Genomic DNA, 18,621 nt, shown 5'->3' with positions numbered 1-18,621 from the left:
TGCTTGAGTGGATTGATGGGTGTACAAAGCATGGTGTTCCATTAAGCTTTCTTATACCTAAGGAGAAATCAGTTAGTCTTTTCAATAAGCCGAAACAAAAAGCACTGGACGATGGTGATGAAAGTGTTTGCAAAAGTGGAATTTAAAGGTCATGGGTGGTTTGATCGGTTTCTGAGGCGAGGGCAGCTTCATAGCTTAACGTTTACTGGAGAGAATGCTTTGGCTGATACTGAAGCTACTGAAAAGTTCCCAGCAGAACTGGAAAAAAATAATTACAGATGGTGGTTATTCGTATAAGTAAGTGTTTAACTGTGACAAAACTGCAATTTATTGGGAAAAATTGCCGAGCACCCCACCCTCCAACGATTCAGCCTAACTCATCAGTGTAATCGCTGTCTTCCCGATTCTGCTAAGTGAAACTACTCTGTACATACATTATTTCTACTTTATATAGGCTGTGTATTTTCATGTATTATTTGGTATGATTTGGCATCTTCATAGCTTAAAGGATCTGCTTCCGATGAGACTGCTTCCGCCACGTAGTGAGATTTTAGCTACGCTACAGTGCTGCAATGATTTCAGAGAAGTATTTCTACTTTATATAGGCTGTGTATTTATCATATCACTCCTGTTTTTACTATATGTTACTGATAATTTAGGTTTTATGTGTTATTTGGCATGATTTTGTAGGTTATTTTTTGGGTCTGGGAACACTCACAAATTTTGCCCATATAAATAAATGGTAATTGCTTATTCACTTTAAGACATTCCGACTTACAAACCGTTTAATCAGAACACTCTACCTTTGAATAGCAGGGGAAACCTGTACACCTCTATCAGGTCACCTCATCCTCTGCAGCTCCAAGGAGAAAAGGCGAAGTTCACTCTGCTATTTCCTCCGGTTCCATGCACACTTTCCCACTGTCACACTTGATTGGTCCTATTCTTTCACGTCTTATCCTCTTGCTCTTCACATACTTGTAGAATGCCTTGGGGTTTTCCTTAATCCTGCCCACCAAGGCTTTCTCATGGCCCCTTCTGGCTCTCCTAATTTCCTTTTTAAGCTCTTTCCCATTTAGCCTTATACAGGTTTCCCCCGCTATTCGAAGGTAGAGCGTTCCTATGAAATGGTTCGTAAGCTAGAATGTCGTAAAGTGAAGAAGCAATTACCATTTATTTATATTGAAAAAATTTGTGAGCGTTCGCAGACCCAAAAAACAACCTACCAAATCATGCCGAATAACACATAAAACCTAAAAAAAAGTAACGTATAGTAAAAGCAGGAATGATCTGAAAAATACACAGCCTATATAAAGTAGGAATGCTTTTCTGCAATTATTACAGCACTGTCCACCGTAGAGAAAATCTCACGCAAGCACTCTCAGCAGAAGCACTCTTTCCAGTAACCTTTGAGCTATGAAGCTGCCAAATCATACCAAATAACACAAAAATACACAGCCTATATAAAGTAGAAATAATTTACGTCCAGTGTAGTTTCACTTACTGGAATCGGGAAGACAGTGAGGACACTGATGATGGTGTGTTAGACTGAGTTGTTAGATGTTGGGGTGGTGGGAAATAGAGGAGACTGTGGTGTCATCTCATCGTCGTCTGTTTCCATCAGGACAGACAGGTCACCTTCTTCTTTGTCTGCCTGCCTTGATGTCGAAGGTCGAGTTTCGTCGTCTGCTGTGGAAGGCTTGAAAAACGACAGTATGCTTGACTGCTTAGCCTCATGCATTTTTCTATCATACAGTTCTTTGTAAACACTCAAACCATCCTGCAAATATGCCCTAAACCTATGTACCCTTTCAAAATTAAAGTCATACTTTTCTGCAAACATTGCAGTGCTGTCAATCACAGTGAAAATCTCACATAGTGGCTTCACGTTCAGTTCCTGGACGACTTCACTTTTGGACCATTCACTACTGTGTTCGGCTTCAATTATTATTCTTTCCTCTTCATCAGCTCTTCATCCATCAGTTCTTGGTCATGGGATGCCAAAACCTCTTCAACATCATCTTTGTCAACTTCCACAAGCCCTTAGCCATACTCACTATGTCCTTACTTTGTTCACCACGACCGAAACGCTTAATTATGTCTAGTTTTACGCTAAGTGTAACACCCTTATGCGCTCTTTTAGGCTTTTGTGATACCTTAGAACTCATCTTGCTAACGGAGCACAAAATAAATCGACATAAAGCACAGATGCTCACAGGTACGTGTTTAAGCAATGCCGGCTAGAATGCGGTTCTGGGGGAGGAGCTCGGCTGCTTGGCGCACGCACTGCCTTTTCTTGCGCGCTACCTTTTTCACGCTCTGCCTTTTATCATAACAATGAAAACACCTTCTGTTAGCGAAAACAGGTAACTAATGTAGGTCTTACGTAACAGTGAGGTGTCATAAAGCAAACGTTCAAAAAATGGGGGACACCTGTAATCTTCTAGATCTCTAACATTACCTAGCTCTCTGAACCTTTTATGAGCTTTTCCTTTCAGTAAAGTTATTGACCCCTTACTGTTCCTAATCTCCACCCACAGAGACTGTAGACAATCCTTCCATAAGCCTAACCCTAACGGTGCTCAAACTGGAGTAGTTATCGTCAAGGGGTACAGCCACAGGGGTACCAAGGGGTACTCTCTAGTACCTGACTCTTGCCCTTCCCTCTCCTGACTGTTACCCACTTGTCTATCTCCTGTGGCCCTGGTGTGAGCATTTGCCTATAACTCCTTTCTTTCACCTCCTCACTCTTCCTGACCAGACGAAGGTCATCAAGCTGCATCTCCAGTTCCCTAACGTGGTCCCTCAGGAGCTGCAGCTCGACACACCGGGTGCAGATATGTCTGTCTGGGATGCTGGGAGACTTCAGGACCTCCCACATCTGACACCGAGCACAGAAAACCGGCCTCGTTACCACCCAAGCCCATTGAGCCAAAGCCCTATTACTCTGCTACCTCTCACTCCCTGCCTGCTCCGAACGCTGCCTGCTGGATATGGCGATCTTTTAAAACTTTTTCCGCTCTACTGGCTGACGTCACGTGCCTGCACAGTCTTGCCTCTCTTTTACCCCGAGTAGTAAAACTGTCTTCGCTCCAGAAATCTTTAACCGTTCACTCGCAGCCTTCTTGCTCCAAAACCAAACCCACTGAAGATTCCTTGCTTTTTTCAGTTCCTGTTAAGTTCCTCCATGAAAGATCTCTTTTCTGCCATATGGTCGAAGTTGGGATTTTCAGTGACTTCATGATCCTCAATTTTATTTTCTTAATGTGATTAACAGAGTTGACAGTAAGCAAGTGAGTAATTAAAATATTGTGACAGAAAATTAATACTCAATTTGTCTGTTTGAAACTTGGGTGAGTATTGATTTGTGCACAATTGGTGGACAGGCCAAATAGAGAGGGGAGAGGTCAAACTGGATCTAGTACTGGGCAATAAGAAAAATGGTTGAGATCAGGTGACAGATCTCTAGGTGAGTGAACAATTTAGAGACTGTGACCACAAGTAGCCTTAGATAGGAGTAAGAGTTGACAGTATGGGAAAGCACTTAATTGGGGGAAAATAATTAATTGTACTATTAGGCAGGAACTTGGGAGTGTAAACTGAGAACAGATATTCTCAGGAAAATGTAGAGGCACAGGCATCAATCCAGAAATTACTACCCTGGAGGTCCTGCTTCTCAGCTTTCTGACTAGCTATCTAAATTCCTTTCAGGACCTCTTTGCTTTTCCTTCTTATGCCATTGTTGCTGGATGATGGAAGAAGGAAGCATAATTAAGGTTTAGGAAGCAAATATCAAACAGAGCTCTTCAGAATGAGCAGGTAGCCAGGAAAGAGCTTTAGAAGGGACCTATGAGAGGTAGAAAGGGACGTAAGACTGCCTTGGTGAGTGGGATTAAGGAAAACCAAAAGGCATTCTACACATAAATGAAGAACAGGAGGATGAAGGTGGGACCAGTTTGGGATAAAAGAAGAAACGTGCCTGGTGTTGAAAGAGGCAGGGAGGTTCTTAATACTTTGCCTCATTATTTACCAGTAGAGAGGGACCTTGATGATTAATGTGAAGTCTGTGTAGAACAGGCTAATATGCTGAAACGTGTTGAGGTTAAGAAAGAGAAAGTGCTGAAACTTTTGAAAAACTCTAGACTAAATAAATCCCTGGGGTGTATCTCAAATATCCCAGCGTTCTATGAAAAGCGAAGGAAAAGACTATTGCACAGTTGACAATGATCTGTGCATCCTAAGTGGCCACAGGAGTATTACCAGAATATTGGAGGATGGCAAATGTTACTCCATTGTTCTAGAAAGGAGAATGATGTCAGTGGTGGGAAAACGATTGGATAGGATTCTGAGATAGGACTTAATATTTACAAAGCATGAAACCAAAGGGGACCGATATCCTTGTGGGCAGATTTTAAACATTAGGCATAAGAGTGAGAACCAGATTGATATGGCGCTGAGGATGGGGCAGTAGGTATATAACTAGATGTAGTGAGACAGTGAGAAGGGACAGGCAAATGATAGGGCAAATTGCAGTTAGTGAGTTGAGTTGAAAGGGGATGAATACAGAATTGAAGATGTTATATTTGAATACATGCAGTATACAGAATAAGGTAGATGATACTGTAACACAATTAAAGATTTGCAGGTATGATGTTGATACATTAGGACAGACAGGCAGAGGGGGTGGCGTGGCTCTGTTGGCAAAAAAAAATGATACTAAGTCATTAGAAAGATGTGACATAGGATTGGAAGACGTAGAACCCTATGGGTAGAGTTAAGAAACTGCAAGTGTAAAAAGACCCAGATGGGAGTTGTATACTGCCTCTGTACAGTAGCCAAGATGTGGGATACAAATTGCAATGGAAGGTAGAAAAGGCATGTAAAATAAGGAAATGTAGGCAGGTAGTTTGGGAAAATCCGGTTGGTACTGGATCCCAAGAGAGAGAATTTGTAGAGCGCCTACAAGATGGCTTTTTAGAACAGTTTGTGGTTGAACCCACTAGGGGAAGTCAATTCTACATTGGGTATAGTGTAATGAACTAAATTTGATTAGGGAGTTTAAGGTAAAGGAACTCTTGGGTAGTATGAATGATAGATATCACCAGGCAATTTGAGAGGGAAGAGATAAAGTCAGATGTATCATGTTACAGTGGAGTAAAGGGAATTACAGAAGCATGAGAGAGGAGTTGGCCAAAGTTGGCTGGAAGGAAACGCTAGCTAGAATGATGGTAGAACAACGGTTGTAGTTTCTGGGTACACTTTGGAAGGCACAAGATAAATACATCCCAAAGAGAGGATGAGAAAACATGGCTGACAAGGGAAGTCAAAGCAGAGTAAAATGGTGCAAAAATTAGTGGGAATTTTGAGAATTGGGATTCTTTAAAAAAAACAACAGAAGGCAACTAAAAGGGCATAAAGAGCGATAAAATGTCATTTGAACATAGGAATCTACAGCACATTACAGGCTCTTCGGCCCACAATGGTGTGCCAACCATGTAACCTACTCTAAAAACTGTCTAGAATTACTCTACCATATAGCCCTCTATTTTTTCAAGCTCCATTTACCTATCTATTGTATTTGCCTCCACCACCATCACCGGCAGTGCATTCCACGCACCCACCATTCTCTGTGTGGAAAAACATACCCCTGACATCCCCTCTTTACCTACTTCCAAGCACCTTAAGACTAGCCATATTAGCCATTTCAGCCCTGGGAAAGAACATCTGACTGTCCACATGATCAATGCACCTCATCAACTTATACACCTCTATCAGGTCACCTCCCATCCTCCTTCGCTCCAAGGAGAAAAAGCCAAGTTCACTGAACCTGTTCTGATGAGGCACGCTCCCCAATCCAGTCAACATCCTTGTAAATCCACTCTGCACCCTTTCTATAGTATCCACAATATAAAGAGAAACTTTCCAGTAATATAAAAGGGGACTACTGAAAGTTTTTTCACATAGATAAAGAGTAACAGGGAGGCAAGAGTGGAAAATGGAAAATGATGCTGGAGAGGTAGTAATGAAGAACAAAGAATAGCAGAGGAATTTAATAAGTTTTTGTGTCACTCTTCGCTCTGGATGACACTAGTAGTGTGCCAGAATTTCAAGGATGTCAGGGGTCAGAAGATAGTATAGTATCTATTACAAAAGAGAAGATGCTTGGAAAGATGAAAGGTATGAAGCTAGATATATCACTTGGACTAGATGGACTACACCCCAGGGCTTTGAAAGAGGTTGCTGAAGAGATTGTGGAGGCATTAGTAGTGATCTTTCAAGAAGCAACGGATTCTGACATAGTTCCAGAGGACTGGAAAATTGCAAGTGTCACTCCACTCTTTAAAAAGGAAGGGAGTCAGAAGAAAGGAAACTATAGACCAGTTAATCCGAATTCAGTGTTTGGGAAGATGTTGCAGTTGGACTGCATGCAATCAGTAAGCAGGAGCACGATAAGAAGCTACGTTTTCACTTAGTTCGTGGTTGTAGATTTAAAGGAGAGCGCTTCACAGCACTTTTCAGAGTTGTACTGCACCCAGTCAATGAACGGGATGCATTAGAAAGGGAGAATAAAAATAAGGCAGGGACACACAATGCGTCCATTGTGTGAGTGGATCAGTGTTCGAGAGGCTTTAGCTCATCAAGCTTGGGCGAGTTAAGTATCTGCTAAGTTTCTTTCTCTTCTTTATTCTTCATTCCTCATCTGCTAGGGCACAGATAGTGCAGTGAGAATGGCTCGGAGAACCACATCTGCACCAGGTGCACTGAGCTGCAGCTCCTCAGAGTGTGTTAAGGAACTGTAACTGCAGCTCGGTGACCTTTGGCGTATACAGGACACTGAGGATATGATGAATAGGAGCTACAGGGAGGTAGTCACCCTGAGGTTGAAGGAGGCAGGTAACTGGTTGACTTTCTGGAGAAGGAAGGGAAATAGGCAGCCAGTGCAGAGAATCCCCTCAATAATAAGTATACCACTTTGGACACTTGGAGTGGGGGGGGGGGGGGGGGTGAGGAGGGGCGGGCAACCTGCCAGGGGAGCTGCCACAGCCAGGTCTCTGGCACTGTGGCTCAAAAGAGAACGGAGGTGAAGAGGACTGCATTGGTGATAGGAGATTCCATACAGAGGAGTAGAGATGAGATTTTGTGGACATGATAGAGAAACCTGGATGGTATGTTGCCTCCCAGGGATGTCCCTTCCGGGTCAGTATTGGGATCGCTGCTTTTCTCATTGTTTGTCAGTGATTTAGATAATGGAATTGATGGCTTGGTGCCAAAGTTTGCAGATGATACAGAGACAGGTGGAGGGGTAGGTAGTGCTGAGGAAGCAATGCGATTGCAGCAGGACTTAGACAAATTGGAAGATTGGGCAAAAATTTGCGGATGGAATACAGTGTTGGGAAATGTATGATAATGCATTTTGGTAAATAGAACAATAATGCAGACAATTATCTAAATGGGAAGAAGGTTCAAGCATCAGAGGTGCAGAGGGACTTGGGAGTCCCTGTGCAAGACTCCCGGAAGGTTAATTTACAGGTTGAGTCTGTGGTAAAGAAGGCAGATGTAATGCTGGCATTTATTTCAAGGGGAATAGAATATAAAAGCAAAGTGATAATGCTGAGCCTTTATAAGACACTAGTCAGGCCGCACTTGGAGTATTGTTAACAGTTTTGGGCCCCGTATCTCAGAAAGAATGTGCTGTCATTGGACAGAGTCCAGAGGAGGTTCACAAGGATGATCCGGGAATGAAGGAGCTGACATATGAGGAGTGTTTGGCAGCTTTAGGCCTGTACTCACTGGTATTTTGAAGAATGCAGGGGGGAATCTCATTGAAACTTACCAAATGCTGAAAGAACAAAATAGGGTGGATTTGGAGAGGATGTTTCCTATGGTGGGGGTATCCAACTAGAGGGTACGGCCTCAAAATTGAGGGGCAACCCTTTCGAACAGAGGTAAGGAAGAACAGTTTTATCCAGAGAGTAGTAGATTTGTGGAATGCTCTGCTACACACTGTGGTGGAGGCCAAGTCTATGGGTATATGTAAGGCGGAAGTTGATGGTTTCTGATCAGTCAGGGCATTAAAGGATATGGCTAGAAGGCAGGTGTATGGGGTTGAGTGGGATCCAGGATCAGCCATGAAGGAATGGCAGAGCAGACTCGATGTGCTCAATGGCCTAATTCTGCTCATACATTTTGTGGTCTTATGGTCTCAGATTGGGTCCAAGGAAAGGGTGAACAGCCAGGAGTCTTAGTACATGTGGCACCAGTGACATGGGTAAGAAAGATGAAAAAGTTGTGAAGAGAGATTTTAGGGAGCTCAGTAGAAAGCTGAAAAGCAGGACCTCCATAGTAGTAACCTCTGGAATGCTGCCCGTGCACATGCCAGTAAGGGACTTGCAGTTTGGAGATCGTTTGGACGCTCTGCGGTCTCTGAGAGGATTCTAGGAGACAGAGACAGCTTGCACGAAATACAAGGCGAGAAGACCTGTGGGATGGCTGCAGGGTTTGAGCCAATGATTGACTCCATTTTGCTGATTAATGTTTCCATTGTTCGCTGATTAAAGTGCTGAGGGAGATTGAAACATAGAGGCGAATGTGGAAGGTGAGTGCCAACTGCCTGACTTTGCAGAGCCGGTTGGATTGCTGTGCTATGGAGTGGGAAAGGCCTGCTGCTGTGCCAGGAGAATGGTACCCAGGTTTTGGATATGGACTTGGACTTCTCAGTCTTAAAAGTTTTTTGTATTCCGTGTTTCTCGTCCAATCTTTCTGTTTTTTCCTCTGCGCAGGAAAGGGTGATTTGAGAAGTCGATGTGCCTGTTCCGTTTTTTTTTGTTCTTTATGCAGGGAGAATATAACATCAAAACAAAGAAATAGGAGCAGGAGTAGGCCATCTGGCCTGTCGAGCCTTCTCCACTATTCAATAGGATCATGGCTGATCTGGCCATGGACTCATTTCCATCTACCTGACTTTTCACCATAGCCCTTAATTCCCCTACTACGCAAAGTGAGAGGAGGGATTTGAGGGTTGATGATCATGCTGCTGTTCTTTCTTGGTTTCATGGCTATCTGGAGAAGAAGAATTTCAGAGTTGTGTACTTTGATAATAAATGAACCTTTGTACCTTTGATATTTTAATTTGCGCAGTGTCGAGAATAAGGTAGATGAACTTGTAACACAGTTGCAGATGTTGTGGGCATCACTGAATCGTGTCTGAAAGAAGATTATAGCTGGGAGCTTAATGTCCAAGGATACACATTGTATCAAAAGGGCAGCCAGGTAGGCCAAGGGAGAGGGGTGGCTCTGTTACATAGAAACATAGAAAACCTACAGCACAGTACAGGCCCTTCAGCCCACAGTGCACCAGGGCACCAATAGCAAACACCAGAGGGCATATGTACAAAATTAAGGGAGGGAAGTTTAGGGGAGACATCAGGGGTAAGTTTTTTTACACAGAGGGTTGTGAGTGCCTGGAATGACTTGCCAGGGATGGTGGTGGAGGCTAAAACATTAGGGGTATTTAAGAGCCTCTTGGACAGGCACATGGATGAAAGAAAAATGGAGGGTTATGGGGTAGTGTGGGTTTTGTACTTTTTTTTTTAAGGATTATATGGGTCGGCACAACATGGAGGGCTGAAGGGCCTACTGTGCTGTAGTGTTCTATGGTTCTATGGAAGAAGGCCAAGCCAGTTCTCAGTGCAGTCACATCCCTCACTAATTCAGTTGTAACATTCCTATCAAGATTGTTCTACCACCCACCTACACTAAGGGGTAATTTAGAATGGAACTTCGAGGAAGCCTGCATTATAGAGAGAACATACAGATTTTACTTGGCAGCACCAGTGATTGAGGTTGGCCCAAGCTTTTGTAGCAGAGAGAAGCTGCACCTCCCGCTGAATAATTGTGCAGAGGAGAAAGCTGTTATATACAACATCTTTCCTAGACAATAGTGAGCATCTTTATCCATGGAGACCAGTGAGCTGCCTGGTTCCCTTGGGAGCATTAATCTGCTGCTGGGTGGAAGAGGCCAGAGCTTTATCCAGATCTGCACATACTGTACCTGCCTTCATAAAGCACTATATAACCAATAATATAGGAAAGTGTGGGAGCCAGTTTGTATACTGTAGGGTCCAACATGCAATAATGATCAGGTGTGCAATTTTTTCACTTTTCATTTTTTGGGATATGAATATTGCTGGCAAAGCAAACATTTACTATCCATCCATAAATGCAGTTAAGGTGGTAGTAAGTTGCGCTGTGAATCTTTCTGTGGACAGGAAAGGAATGGAGGGTTATGGACTGAGTGCAGGTCAGTGGGATTAGGTGAGAGTAAGCGTTCGGCACGGACTAGAAGGGCCAAGATGGCCTGTTTCCGTGCTGTAATTGTTATATGCAATCTTTGTGGTGTTTCTGATGAAAGTCTGTTGGATATGGATTTAGACTTAGTGATGATAGTCTTTCAAGTCAAACATTCCTAGAAGCTTGTTTCTCATTCTCTTTAGTAATAGCATGCTGACTCTCTTTTCTTTACAGTAAAGAAAATGTGCACAGGCATGTCCTCCGTTTGCTGCTGCATCTTCACCACAAAATAGCACCTTCAAAAATGATCTCACTACAGAAGGCATTGGAACCCACCAAACAGGTGACATGTCTACTTTAAGTATAAACCAGGATAGTGCAAGGAATGATATTAGAAATGAGAAAACAAGACAACATTAGTACAATAAATCGATAAATTTTGCAGTTAATTATGCAAGTAGTATTATTAACCTTCTGTATAAAATTGGTTTACTTAGTGCTAGATAGCAATCACTTTATAATATCAAGTACATAGAACAGTAGAGCACAAGAACATGCCCTTTGGCCCACAGTTTCAGTGCCAACCACAATGCCAAACAAAAATAATCTTAATCTTCCTACACATTATATTACCCCCTTCCCCACTTCAGTTTGCTGCCTGTTCATGTGCCTGTCTAAAACCCTCAAGTGATGCTATCTTATCTGCTTCTTATACCTACCTTGTAAAAACCTTGTCTTGTAAATCACCTCACACTCGTCTGGGTTAAAGTCTATAACATTTTACTGCTCACATTTCTAACTAGCCTGTATCCTGCTGAATCCTTTGACAACCTTATTCACTATCCACAATTTCACCAATTTTCATATATTCGGCAAAGTTACTAATCAGTCCACCTACAATTTTTTCCACATCATTTATCACAAATACCCAGGTCTTAGCCCTGATCAAATCACAGATCTCCAGTCAGAATAACACACCTCCACCACTACCTTCTCACTTCTATCACCAAGCAATTCTGAATCCAATCCACTCTTCATGCCTTAATTTTATCCCAGGATGCTTAATTTTCTGGATCAGCCTACCATGAGGGAATTTTGCCCATAGAACATTGAACAGTGATGTACAGCACAGGATCAGGCCCTTCAGCCCATACTGTTTTGCTAAACTTATTACGTTTAATAAAATGCCTTATTACAGAAGTCCTTCTTGCCTGCACATGGCAATTCAATGTTTTGAGAAAGTGCATGGTAACAAGCTTACACCACCCAATTGCACCCACATGACCAATTAACTTACTAACCCTTACATCCTTGGGATGTGAGAGGAAGTTGGAGTACCCAGAGGAAACCCATGTGTTCATGGGGAGAACATACAAGCTCCTTACAGACAGCAGCAAGAAATGAACCCAGGTCACTGTTACACTAACCACTAAGCTACTGTGCCACCCGTGTGATAACATCCATTCCATATAACAATTACAGCACGGAAACAGGCCATCCTGGCCCTTCTAGTCCGTGCCGAACGCTTACTCTCACCTAGTCCCACCTACCTGCACTCAGCCCATAACCCTCTATATTATTTCTTAATAATCTTCATCACCTCCTCAAAAAAACTCAAATCAAATGTAATTCATGACCTCCTCTGCACAGTCTTGTTGATTTTAATTAAGTGAGTAGATGCTATCTCGAAAAGTCTTCTCCAGCATCTTCCCTACAACTAATGTGAGGCTCACCAGCCTATAATTCCTTAAACAGAGAAACACTTCCTATTCTCCAGTCCTTTTTTGCCTGAGGGTAAAGAGAATACAATGATTTTTAGTCACAAGAGATTCTGCAGATGTTGGAAATTTGAGCAACACAGAATGCTGGAGGAACTCAGCAAGTCAAGTAGCACTCATGGAGGGGAATAAATGAGGTTTTGAGCCAAGACCCTTCATCAGGATTGGCTGATCTGTGTGTTCCAATGTTTTCCATCAAGGCCCAAGCAATCTCCTTTCATGCCTCTCATAATGGGCCAAATGGCCTAATTCTACTTCTAGGTCTTATGGTCAATAACATGGTATAGATCTTGTTAGGCCCTGGGGACCTTTGAGATTCACCGCCACCTTGGCTTCATTTTGTCCCAGAATATGAGCATACCTTCCCTGCTCTCACTATCTTCCATGTACTTCTACATGCAGATATGCTTAGTTCCTTGCCCAAATCCTTTGACTCCAGGCATAAATTCCATCCTGTGTCTTTGAGTGGAAGTACTCAGCCTAGTTGTTCTCTTGTTTTGAATATACAGTTGCAAGAAAAAGTTTGTCAACCCTTTGCAGTTATCTGGTTTGCTACGTTAATTACTCACAAAATGTGGTCTGATCTTCATCTAAGTCACAATAGTAGATAAACACAATCTGCTTAAAACACAAACAATTGTACCTTTCATGTCTTTATTGAGCACATTGTGTAATCATTCACAGACCACGCTGGAAAAAGAATGTGAACCTATGTATTTAATAACTGGTAGAACCCCTTTTAGCAGTAATAACCTCCACCGAACATTTCTTGTAGCTGCTGATCAGACTTGCACAATGGCAAGGAGGAATTTTAGATCATTCCTCTATACAAAACTGTTTCAGTTCATCAGTATTTCAGGAATACCTTGCATGTACAGCCCTCTTTGGGTCATGCCACAGCATCTCAATTGGGTAAAGTTCTGGGCTCTGACTTGACCATTCCAAAACACAAATCTTCTTCTTTTTAAACCATGCTGTTATTGATTTACTGTTGTGCTTCAGATCATTGTCTTGTTGCATCATCCAACTTGTATTAAGCTTCAGGTAATGGGCCGCTACCCTGACATTATCCTGTAAGATAACTTGATACAACTTTGAATTCCTTGTTCCCTCAAGCTGTCCAGGCTGTAAGGCAGCAAAGCAGCCCCAAACCATGATGTTCCTTCCACCATGCTTCACAGGTGGGATGAGGTTTTGGTGTTGGTGTACAGTGACTTTTCCCTCCAACCCATTATGTGCATGTCTGCCAAAAAGTTCCAAGTTTTGTTTCATCTGTCCACAGAACATTGTTTCAGAAGCATTATGGAACATCCAGGTGGTCTTTTGCAAACTTCAGACGTGCAGTAATGTTTTGTTTTTGGAGAGCACAGTGATTTCCTCCCTGATGTCCTTCCATGAACACTGTTTGTCTTCGGTGTTTTTCTTATCGTGGACATGTGAAAAGAGATCTAGAGATTTCTGCAGGTCTTTTACTGGTACCCCAGATTCTTTTTCACCTCCTTGGTGTGATCTTTGCAGGATAACTTCCTCCATTTGTAGACACTTCTTATTGTGGACTGATGAACACTCAGATCAATAAAAATGCTTTTGTAACTTTTCACAGCTTCATGCAGCTCTACAATTCTTCAAAGGTCCTCTGAAAGTTGTTTTGATCAAGGCATGGTGTACATAAACAGATCTTTATTGAGAAGAGCAGGGTTATCAGTAACCTTACTCTATGTGTCTTTATTTATAGGGCAGGACACCTCTACAACCCACACCTCCAATCTCATCTCATTGACTGGCGCACCTAACTCCAAATAGCTTTTGTCGAAGGCATTACCCCAGAGATTCACATACTTCTTGAACCTAGACAGTGATTCTTTATATGGTGTACTCAGTATTGACATGCAATAGTACAATTGTTTGTGTGTCATTAGTTTAGGCAGATTGTGTTTGTCTATTATTGTGACTTAGATGAAGATCAGACCATATTTTACGAGTAATTAATGCAGAAAACCAGGTAATTGCAAAGGGCTGACAAACTTTTCCTTGCAACGGTGTGTATAAAATGCCCTGGGATTCTGCTTAACCCTACTCATCAAGGTAACTTCATAATTTCATGGTCCTCTTTAGCCCCCAATTCTATGCTTAATTAAAGGTAATCCCAAAGCATTTTATAACTCAAAAGCTATGACAAAACATAGAACACAGGAGTATAGCACAGGAACAGGCCATTTGGCCCACAATGTTTTGTGAGCCATGTAAAAGGCATATTAAGAACACCCAAATACTAATCCCTCTTACCTACCATGTGCATATCCTTCCATCCTCCTTATACCCATGTGCCTATCCAAATGTCTGTTTAAAAACCTCTATTGTATTTGCCTCTACCATGATACCAGGCAATGCATTCTAGGCCTCAACGACTCTGAGTAAAAATCTTACCCCTCACATCCCTCTTGAACCTACCCCCCTCACCTTCAGTGTGTGCCCTCGGACATTAGACATTTCAACCCTAGGAAATAGATACTCTGTCCATTCTATCTGTGCCTCTCAGTCTTAGAAACTTGTAGCAGATTTCTGCTGAGCCTTTGGTGCGCCTGAGAAAGTAACCCAAGTTTACCTCACCTTTCATGATAGCACTATTGATTTTAGCTTCCTAAATCTTGCATAAGCTTCCTTTTCCTTTTTGACTAAATCTTCTACATTTCTTATTTCTCCATTGTTTCCAAACTTTCCATCCTTGTCTTTCTTACGGGTACCTGAATGGGGTGGAGTTTGTTAGGTGTGTTCAGGAAGGTTTCTTGACACAATATGTACAAGAGCAGAGACTGTTCTTGATTTGGTATTGGGAAATGAACCTGGTCAGGTGTCAGATCTCACAGTGGGAGAGCATTTTGGAGATAGTGATCATAATTCTATCTCCTTTACAATAGCATGGGAGAGAGATCAGAACAGACAAGTTAGAAAAGCATTTAATTGGAGTAAGGGGAATTATGAGGCTATCAGGCAGGAAATTGGAAGCTTAAATTGGGAACAGATGTTCTCAGAGAAAAGTATGGAAGAAATGTGGCAAATGTTCAGGGGATATTTGCGTGGAGTTCTGCATAGGTACGTTCCATGAGACAGGAAAGTTATGGTAGGGTACAGGAACTGTGGCTGTAATAAATCTAGTCAAGAAGAAAAGAAAAGCGTACAAAAGGTTCAGAGAGTTAGGTGATGTTAGAGATCTAAAAGATTATAAGGCTAATGGGAAGGAACTTAAAAAGGAAATTAGGAGAGCCAGAAGGGGCCATGAGAAGGCCTTGGCGGGCAGGATTAAAGAAAACCCCAAGGCATTCTACAAGTATGTGAAGAGCAAGAGGATAAGACGTGAAAGAATAGGACCTATCAAGTGTGACAGTGGGAAAGTGTGTATGGAACCGGAGGAAATAACAGGGGTACTTAATGAATACTTTACTTTAGTGTTCACCATGGAAAAGGATCTTGGTGATTGTGACTTGCAGCAGACTGAAAAGCTTGAGCATGAAGATATTAAGAAAGGGGATGTGCTGGAGCTTTTGGAAAGCATCAAGTTGGATAAGTCACTGGGACTGATGAGATGTACCCCAGGCTACTGTGGGAGGTGAGGGAGGAGATTGCTGAGACTCTGGCGACGGTCTTTGCATCATCAATGGGGGCGGGAGAAGTTCCGGAGGTTTAGACGGTTGCGGATGTTGCTCCTTTATTCAAGAAAGGGAGTAGAGATAGCCCAGGAAATTATAGACCAGTGAGTCTTACCTCAGTGGTTGGTAAGTTGATGGGGAAGATCCTGAGAGGCAGGATTTATGAACATTTAGACAGGTAAAATATGATTAGGAATAGTCAACATGGCTTTGTCAAGGGTATGCCATGCCTTATGAGCCTGATTGAGTTTTTTGAGGATGTGACTAAGCACATTGATGAAGGTAGAGCAGTAGATGTAGTGTATATGGATTTCAGCAAGGCATTTCATAAGGTACCCCATGCAAGGCTTATTGAGAAAGTAAGGAGGCATGGGATCCAAGGCGACATTACTTTGTGGATCCAGAACTGGCTTGCCCACAGAAGGCAAAGAGTGGTTGTAGACGGGTCATATTCTGCATTAAGGTTGGTGACCAGTGGTGTGCCTCAGGGATCTGTTCTGGGACCCCTACTCGTCATGATTTTTATAAATTACCGGGATGAGGAAGTGGAGGCATGGGTTAGTAAGTTTCCTGCTGACACAAAGGTTGGAGGTGTTGTGGATAGTGTGGAAAGCTGTCAGAGGTTACAGCGGGACATTGATAGGATGCAAAACTGGGCTGAGAAGTGGCAGATGGAGTTCAATCCAGATAAGTGTGAGGTGGTTCATTTTGGTAGGTCAAATATGATGGCAGAATATAGTATTAATGGTAAGGCTCTTGGCAGTGTGGAGGATCAGAGGGATCTTGGGGTCCGAGTCCATAGGACACTCAAAGCAGTTGTGTAGGTTGACGCTATGGTTAAGAAGGCATATGGTGTATTGACCTTCATTAATTGTGGAATTGAATTTAGGAGCCGAGAGGTAATGTTGCAGCTATTTTGGACCCGGATCAGACCCCACTTGAAGTACTGTGCTCAGTTCTGGTCGCCTCACTACAGAAAGGATGTGGAAGCCATAGAAAGGGTGCAGAGGAGATTTACAAGGATGTTGCCTGGACTGGGGAGCATGCCTTGTGAGAATAGGTTGAGTGAACTCGGCCTTTTCTCCTTGGAGTGATGGAGGATAAGAGGTGACCTGATAGAGGTGTATAAGATGAAGAGAGGCATTGATTGTGTGGATAGTCAGAGGCTTTTCCCCAGGGCTGAAATGGTTGCCACAAGAGGACACAGGTTTAAGGTGCTGGGGAGTAGGTACAGAGGAGATGTCAGGGGTAAGTTTTTTTATGCAGAGAGTGGTGAGTGCGTGGAATGGGCTGCCAGCAGTGGTGGTGGAGGCGGATACGACTGGGTCTTTTAAGAGACTTTTGAATAGGTACATGGAGCTTAGAAAAATAGAGTGCTATGGGAAAGTCTAGTAATTTCTAAAGTAGGGACGTGTTCGGCACAACTTTGTGGGCCAAAGGGCCTGTATTGTGCTGTAGGCTTTGTGTTTCTATGAATGCTAACCAACTGGCCTTTAAAGATTCCCACATGTCTAATATGGACTTAACCAGTAATAGCTGCTTGCAATTTTGCCCTAAGTCTAGTCTTAACCTTATCTATAATTATATGAAAACTGAGTTGTGATCTCCCACTGAAATTCTGGTCAGCTGGCCAGGCAAGGTCAAGAAGGCTTCCTGGATGCACCTAGCAAATCTATGTGTCACATCCACTGTTCAAAATAATGCTGATATTTGTTCTTGCCTATTTTAGAGCACCGAGGCAGTGAGGGAATTGTATACTCAACTTACAGAAAAGATGGAAAGTGTGAAGCAGAGTCCTGTGGAAACGATGGAGACTCCATCACTGGAACTGCCTCTGCGGACTGTGTCTACACCAGCTGCTGTCATTTGATGGATTCAGATTCCTATTGGAATTAAAGTGTGATTGTGCATTGGAGAATAACCGTATCTGCTTGCTGTTTGAAGAGGAATCATGAAACACTGAACTACACTCTCTTCATTTAGCTCAAGTCCTCGTAAATTCGTAAAATAGTACATTAATTATTAACATTTGTTACTTCTCATTGCCATAAAACAAACTTTTTCATTGAACTGCAGTTACTTGTCAGATGAGCTGTGCACTTCATAATCTTGAGCTTCAGAAAAGTACTGTACAGTAAAACAGGCTCTGAATGACACTTCCAATAACAGCAGCTAAAGGACTGAAGGTCATTATCATTGCAATTTTCCCAATTTTTTTCTACGCTTTATTATTTATACTAACACTGTCTTTCATTTTTTATTTCATGCACCCCACTAGTTGCTAGCAGCCTAGAGAAGTAGTTGATTACTAAGCAAACAATAGAAAATATTTTTGTGACCCAAAACTGCAGGGTTTGAACTTTTTTAACAACTGACCATTGTAATTTTGGTTTTAAATTTCAGATGAGAGGTTTCACTTTTAAGATCGGAGTGGTAAACTGAAAAATTGTGTACTGTACTGCATTAGGTGAACTTGATTTAATAGCTAATGTTTGGCAAATAATTGTAAATTTGTGTTTCAACATGATTAATTGGTAATGTCTAGATAACTCAATTCATATTTAACAAAGCAATATAAAAGGTACATACTATGAACTTAAAACCACTTTTTATTGAGAAAAATAAAGATGAAAATCTGACATTTTGTTTATTGGATGTTGCTCGTAAATGTGTTTTCAATAACTAATTATTTTTAGCTGGCAGATTCATAGTGATACCAGCCAGTTTGCTCACCACTTTTGCATATTCCCTGTCAAATGCACAATGAGTCCAGCTGGAGGTTAACCATTTCTTCATCTGCAGAACATCTTGTACTGAATCAAACAGCCCTGGGGAGTGGGGCTGTGTACACTTTGTGTGTGGGCTCTTGAGATTTGCAGCAGGGGTGATAGGAATAAGGTTCTTTT

The 18,621-nt window shown here is 42.2% G+C and overlaps 1 protein-coding gene across 2 annotated transcripts in view; it reads left to right on the top strand.

The window, feature by feature from the left end:
- Positions 1-18,370, top strand: part of nelfb (negative elongation factor complex member B) — a 93,913-nt gene extending 75,543 nt beyond the window's left edge. Inside the window, exons 12-13 of one of the 2 annotated variants that reach the window (XM_073052440.1) lie at positions 10,525-10,633; positions 17,445-18,370. In XM_073052440.1, the coding sequence (XP_072908541.1) occupies positions 10,525-10,633; positions 17,445-17,585 (250 nt within the window). In that variant the 3' untranslated portion in view covers positions 17,586-18,370. The remainder of the gene's footprint in view (positions 1-10,524; positions 10,634-17,444) is intronic. The other variant, XM_073052441.1, reaches the window with a different exon arrangement.
- The last annotated feature ends 251 nt before the right edge of the window (positions 18,371-18,621 follow it).

Source organism: Hemitrygon akajei, chromosome 7 (assembly GCF_048418815.1).
Source record: "Hemitrygon akajei chromosome 7, sHemAka1.3, whole genome shotgun sequence".
Classification (NCBI taxonomy): domain Eukaryota; kingdom Metazoa; phylum Chordata; class Chondrichthyes; order Myliobatiformes; family Dasyatidae; genus Hemitrygon; species Hemitrygon akajei.
Note: the sequence above shows the minus strand (reverse complement) of the source record. Positions and strands in the feature narration are given on the sequence as shown.